General features: G+C 39.7%; 1 protein-coding gene across 1 annotated transcript in view; it reads right to left on the reverse strand.

Annotated features, from left to right (window-relative positions):
* DOCK7 (dedicator of cytokinesis 7) overlaps positions 1-6,909 on the reverse strand; it is a 110,271-nt gene that overhangs the window by 66,005 nt on the left and 37,357 nt on the right. Inside the window, 7 exon segments of the mRNA XM_010007972.1 lie at positions 418-567; positions 1,692-1,758; positions 3,948-4,033; positions 4,416-4,628; positions 4,735-4,864; positions 6,480-6,548; positions 6,887-6,909. The exon segment at positions 6,887-6,909 is cut by the window's right edge and continues 40 nt beyond it. Of these exon segments, the coding sequence (XP_010006274.1) occupies positions 418-567; positions 1,692-1,758; positions 3,948-4,033; positions 4,416-4,628; positions 4,735-4,864; positions 6,480-6,548; positions 6,887-6,909 (738 nt within the window).

A 6,909-nucleotide genomic window follows, 5' to 3' on the forward strand; every position in this document is an offset into this window, starting at 1 on the left:
ACATCTGAAAATCTGGCTTAAGGGCATATATAATTTTTAAAATGAGATTGAGATCAATATATATTTTTAAATCACTCACATATCTACCACCTTAAGGAGTCAGCACGTTGTTTCATATGAAAACCAAGGTCAAGCCCCAGAAAGCTGCTCTGTCTCAAGCAAACCTTTGTGCTCTTCTCTGTTTTTTAGCAACACAATACACATCTCCACTGAACTGTTCCTGTTACAAAGGAACTTAATGTACTAAGTGAGAATATCTGAAATGAAACATTAGTCTGTGGTGCCAGAGAATCTGAGAATAGAATTCTGCTCTCAAATGTCAGTAAGAAGCCAACTACTCAGCCAGACTTGTTTATATTTTATTTTAAGTAGAAATCAAGAGACAATAACAATTTCAATTTCTCTGGCATTTCTTACCTTTATTACCAGAAAGACATCTTGAGAGGGATAAGTGATAGAAAAGATGGCAGATCTGGCCAGTGTGGATATAGCAGCAGGGGGGACATGTGGACGAAGCATTCCCTTCATTTGTTCCGAGTTTAAATCAAAGTAGAAATTTTCTGAAATCTAAGGAAGAGGTTGGGTAGCTTACAGCATTAGTTATACTTCTTATTTTTGGTAAAAACTCTTCATAAGCACAACAGACAATTTCAAAACACGAGGCAAACAACCAACCAACAGTGCCTCTTTTTAAACTATGCATATGAAAGAAAAACAAACAGGTCTTTTTGTCAAGAAATCAAGGCAGGAAACTTCCTCCAGAAAATGATCTTTAAGATCATTCATAGAAAAAGAATAAAACAACACAACTTGAAAGCCAGGCAGTGAGCTTTCTACACCCAACACCAAATCCTCGACTGTATCAAGGCTTCAAAGCCAAAATGAATGTGAGCTGGTTGTCAACACCAGAGGTCACTAAAGAACTTAGAACAGTAGAGAGAAAAAATATGGAGTAATGGGATGATAAAATTGGCTTATGAAATGTGATTTAAATATTAAACAAAGTTCACATAATATTCCACATTCTCTCATCTACATAACTTAAAACTCAATGCATTAAATTCAAATCTTAGAGAGATAAATGTCAAAATGCATATTTTTAACATTTTTCTCTCTACTACTGCTAATATCTTGAATTAGGAAAACTAAGAGACTCTTCAAATATTAAATACAGAACATAAATATAGGAATAAGTGTATTTTCCTTTTCCTACAACTTAGATCTTGAAAAGACTCCTCAGTTTTGTTTTAGTTTTAGCAATTTTAGCATGTAGGATTTTCTTGTGCATTATTAAAATGTTACTTGGACACATTCCATGCTGAATCACAATAAAGAGGTTAAGAAAGTCATAAAAACTTAATCTAAATAAAAGGTTTCAGTTACTTAAGTTCTCTCTGGGAAGAGACTTTTGAAAGCCAAGACTAGACAATATAGATGTATTCTGATTCCAGGCACTCCTGCATTAGATAATACTTTTAGGAAAGTGGTTATACTTCAACTGTTTCACTAAGTAGAACACCACCACACAAGATGGTTCATGAAATGCTTTCATCATTCTTCCAGCCCCTGGTGTCTCACTGCCTCTATAAAAGTTCACTTCAAAAATTAATTCCTCCTTTCTTTTTCTTTTTTTTTTAAATACAGGTTTGTAATGAATGGAAATGTCATCACTCCAGTAATTAAAGACCTACCTTTTTCTTTTCTTTAACATCATACAAAGCCAAGCTTGCAAAAATGGGCTCAATTTCTATTTCAAATCTTGAAGGAAAGAAACATAAAATCAGTTGACTTGCATTATGTAAGAAAGAATATGCTACCCTCCTCTCCAGATCCCTCCTGGCTGATGACTGCTTTCTGCTCACCCGAGATGTCAGAACAGCTGGGCCAACCTAAGGGCTTGCTTCTGGCTCTAAAAGGATTTTGTTCCCCAATTTTCCCCCTACTTCTCTCTCCTGTCCTGCTTCCTCTCCATGGCCTCTGCTCCCTTCCACCAGGACATGCACTGGTGTTCCCTGGACCTTCTCAAAGCCATTTCAATACATTGACCCAACAGAAAGGTTGGAATTAGGGTGGCAGGACATAAAGCCTACTTTTCTATTAAGTGCTTTTATCTGCTTCAACAGTTGTTTGGAAGCTAAGCAAAGTAACCTAACAGCTTCCTTAAAGAGAGAGGAATTATTAGAGCTCCCTTAAAGGGAGGGGAATTATTAATTGGGACAGCTGGACCACTTAGCTTCTCTGATTACCTTGAGAAGCTGCCCTATGTGCCCATTTACTACCCTGACCTGTTGATGTGGCTAAATGGCCAACTGCTCCTCTCAAGCATTACTGACCAGAAAGCTCCTTCCTCTGCAGAACTGGGGACAGCTATTCTGGCAATTTTTAATGCTTAACTTTTGTCAGAAAATATCAGTATCTCAAAAAGTTTCTCAGAAAGGTGTCCATTCTTCAGAGTAACTGTTACCAAGTAACATTAAATGCTAACTGAAACACTTCTGACAAAAAGGCTAACCTACCAAAAACCCCCTTATTGTTAAATCACCTGGATGGGTTAAAGAAATTAAAAAACATTCAAAACCTGACCCTACACCAGAGTGAGCAGGACCTGAAATGCCACCCTCCTGTCTGCACAGCCTTCTCCTGAAATAATACCCAATCCATGGTGTGATACCCCCAGGCACCCGATCCTTGCCCAGAGCTCTCAGCTTTTCGGCCTGGAACTCTTGCTGCCAAGATGGAGAATAACATACAGGACTGCATCATCAAATAGGAATTTCCTCCAGTTTTGCAAAAAAAGTTGAGATTAACCTAAAAATGATCTTGCTTAGGTTATCTTTGCCTTCTGCCTGGGGAAGAGACTATGCTCTTCTTTTTGTGCCACTAAGCACGATCTTGGATGCTCACAATCACAACTACAAGTACAGTTTCAGACATTACAAACAAGCAAGTACTTGGGCAGTTTTGCTATAAATTTACAGTCAGCAAGAGATGCTTAAATCACAGAAATCATTAATTTCCAGTATGTCATTTATTTATTCTAAAGATACCATCCTTTGGAGAGGAAGCTCCACTGCTACTGCATATTATGTTGTTCCAGTTCATAAAAGGCTGCAAAATCAGTTCATCTCTATGGCTATATTAGGTCCTGGAGCACTCTACGAGCAGGAGATATGTCCCACACATATATCTCTGTTATGAGCAGCCATGTAGTCTAACTGGAGCTCTCTAATAAGAAGGGTTGACCTAACTGAGGACACAGAAGATGAATACAGCAGTGTGGAAAATCAGTTTTGTACTTTATTTCTCCAAGGGAATAACAGTAAAATTTTACCTTGTGTTATTAGAGAAGAGTTATAGGCAATGAACCAGCTGCAGGTAACCCTATATTCAGGAGCTCCACTTCATTAAACTTGTTTAACAGGTTTCTATTCCTCCAGTTAATGCTTGCTAAGTATATAAAGTCTTCACTCTTAAAGGGACACAGTCAAGGTTGTTGAGCCTAAACTTTGGCAAATCTTTGGTTGTCTAATTTTTAAGGCTTAAGCATCTTTAATCTTTTTTTTTTCCTCTCTCAAACATCTTTGCTCCAGAGCTGAACACCAATGACTGGCCAACTTCAGAGGCCTGAAGGAGCACAGAGTAGCATGCTTGCTGGTAACACAAGACAGGCATAGTTACAGACTGTCTGAAAAGCAGCACAGAGAAGGGCCAAGGAAGGTCACCGCTTTCTGTATCACACCACTGTACAAAGGCTTGAAGACAAAACTGTCTGATGCACAGTACTGAGTAATGTATTCTTTATAGAACTAACATTTAAGCCTACGACCAACCAAACAATGTTACATCCCTTCAATGGTAACAAGCAAGGCAGCAGAGTTATTTCAGATGCACATGGATACAACAGCACATGGAAATTCACAGTTTCTGTCTCTTGGAGCAATACTTACTTAAGGGACAAACACTTCACCAGGAGTCTTTGGCCAAAGTGTTCTTTGGGTACTTCAGGGATGCTAAGTCTTTCTATAGGCTCCTCCTGAAATTCATGACAGGACCAGCAATTCAGAGACATGACACTTGCACAAACATGAAGTAAACATACCTATCACTTACCTTTTCTAAGACACTAGCACCTATTTCATTTGAGGCTTAACAGAATGTTGCATTCAGAAGCATAAATATGCTAAATGTAAGCCATTTAATGTTTCCAACATTATTGCATAATCCCAAAGGGAAACCAATCATCAGAAAGCAAATCTATGATAAGAAAATATGCTACAAAAACATAAAATAACTAATGTCCTCCTGGATATTAAACATAGGTGATCTTAACTCTTTTAAGTCTGTGGTGGACTGAGAATTTTCAGACTCCCTAGAGTTCATGCTTTTTAGTCTGTCCCACATGTATATGAAAATACCTCATCTGGTGCTGGGTGTAGTGCAAAAAGTTCCTTGTGCCTGCTGGACTTCCTCTGATCTTCATTGTGGTGGTCGATCTCTTCATTTGGGGTTCGGTCCAGCAGGTTTGGGAGAAGGGCATCTGGGAGGGAGTTCTTCAGATCAAAAATACTGCATGCCCAGCTGCCCCGGGGAGTGTCATCAATCGACATTGAACGGCGCTTAAGGTCATCCTGAGATTCAACAAATTAAAAGCAACTTGTCAGGGGAAAGGGACTGCACTTTTAAAATGGGACCATAAATTAGGTTTTATGTAGCAAGGTTTTAAAGGTACATTACTTGTTCATCCTGGTAGCTGTTGCCATCTGGAGCTTCGTCAGACTCAAAGATCTGCTTGGGGAGCCCTTTTTGCCTCTCCTTCTGATTGTCTAAGGTGTTGGGATTAAATCCAGTTCCCAGCTTGTGATATCTGAAAGCAAAGTATTTCAAATGGGTTCTTAACATCCCTTTTGACACAAAACCCAGAAGAAGAATTCAGAACAGACCCAGTATTATCAGTGTGGGTCCTCTCAAAGTATAAACTGCTCTCTGCAAACAGTATTGCCAGTCATCCTCCACTGTAGCTGGGTAATAATCCAACACCCAGTATTCCAGTACTACAATGTGACTCTGTTCAACCATAAAGCAACCCTGGGGGATGTCAAAAGAAGTATTATCAGTGGCCAGTTAAGGTCATCATAAAATGTATGCTTGTGATGCCAAGCTTAAAACAGGACAAGAACAAGGGGAGGGAAAGCCAGTCGTTCTGCTGGAGCAAGAACTGACTTGGAGCAGAAAGTACTAATACCTTTAAAACCAAAACACCAACTTCAGGTAGGATCACATGGAGCACAGAAGTCCTCAGCACCTCTGGAAAACACATGACTTTCCAACCTCAACTAAAACCAGCATCTTCCTACAGCATCTTTATAAGCAGAATCAGGTCCTTCAGAGCTTTCCAGAGTCTAAAAGCTCTTGCTAGTAAACAGTCTGTCTACTGTGGCTGACAAGATCAGATCTCTATGACTAACAAGCTTTTGGATAGCACATGGCACTACATCTATATTTACAGACATATATGGCCAGAGCCACAGTCTCCTTACAGTACACACCCAGTTTCCAAAGCAGTGCTGGGGTCACAGCTAGAACTAATTAACTCTCTCTCAGAGTTCTTTCTGGGTGGGTTTGTTTGGGGTTTTTTTTATATGAGATTACAAAACACATGTTTATTAGGTCATCTTCGCATTGCAAAGCATATCTTTGGCATCCCCTAAAGTGGCTCTCAGTACAACATTAAACCAGTCAATTGTAGCAACTGCCACAAGGGCAGAGCTGTAAGTGTAGTCGAGTTATTTGTAGGTGATGCACATCACATGGATCACTTACTCCTTGACAGTAGCTCTTGAAGTCATCAGACTTTCAATCACTCAAAAGCATACGTTCCAAGTCAATCTACTCAGCTACCTTCCTGCTAGTTTGCATAAATTAATCAATGCATGCACATTCTCTAAACTCTTAACTCATTAGGTAAATGTTGTGATAGTTCAAACATTAACAATTATTTGTTTCGATTACGTCATTTCTCAAAGCCTCTTTGGGAACAAAAGAAAGCTGCAGAGGGCACCTTATCTATTACATGGTTGTGACTGCACATAAATCTTAAGTTGTTACAAAACTCATGCATCAGATCACAAAAAAGAGCTAAAAACATAAGGAACACAGACCGAAATAAATGCTGAAAGTGATTTTACTTGTTTGCATTCACTAGTTTCTCTACTATTCTAAAGGACCAACTGTTGACTAAGATGGCCTAGATTTTCAAAAACGCCCCAAGGGGATTTGATGTCTGAGATCTAATTTTCAAAACACAAAGCATCATTTCAGCTAAATACAAAGCATCAGTTCAGTTGAGCTGAGCAACTCAAAGCCAGGGCACATGGAATCGGTAGCCAGAACAACAGTTTTTGAGCTTCCTCATACCAGCTAGCCATCCTGCAAAAATTTGAATACGAAATCAAGCTGACAAATACCACAGGGGAACTCACTTTCTGTTCACAATTGCCCAGTCTTCCGTGTAACTTCTTACACAGTCCCTCACATGAGGGTCCATCTCACTGTTAAGAGAATAAAAAACAAACCACTTTCAAAATCACAGCCATAATTATAGAATGATAGAATGGTTTGGGTTGGAAGGGACCTTAAAGATCATCTAGATCCAACCCCCTCTGCTGGCAGGGACACCTCCCACTAGACCAGGTTACTCAGAGCCCCATCCAACCTGCCCCTGAACATTTGATCATGACTTCTTGAACACACACACACATAGCCACTTAGATGTGTTTACTCTTTCAGCCTTTTACAGACACAATTCCAGGCTTCAGCCTTGCAAACCCTCGAACCCAGAGCAACGTTGGCTCCTCCTTGAGGGAGGTGTGAACCTATCACCTCCTACCTCTCCTCCGGCACAGCCGACAC

Source organism: Chaetura pelagica, unplaced genomic scaffold (genome assembly GCF_000747805.2).
Source record: "Chaetura pelagica isolate M959 unplaced genomic scaffold, ChaPel_1.0 scaffold212, whole genome shotgun sequence".
In the NCBI taxonomy this organism is placed as follows: Eukaryota; Metazoa; Chordata; class Aves; order Apodiformes; family Apodidae; genus Chaetura; species Chaetura pelagica.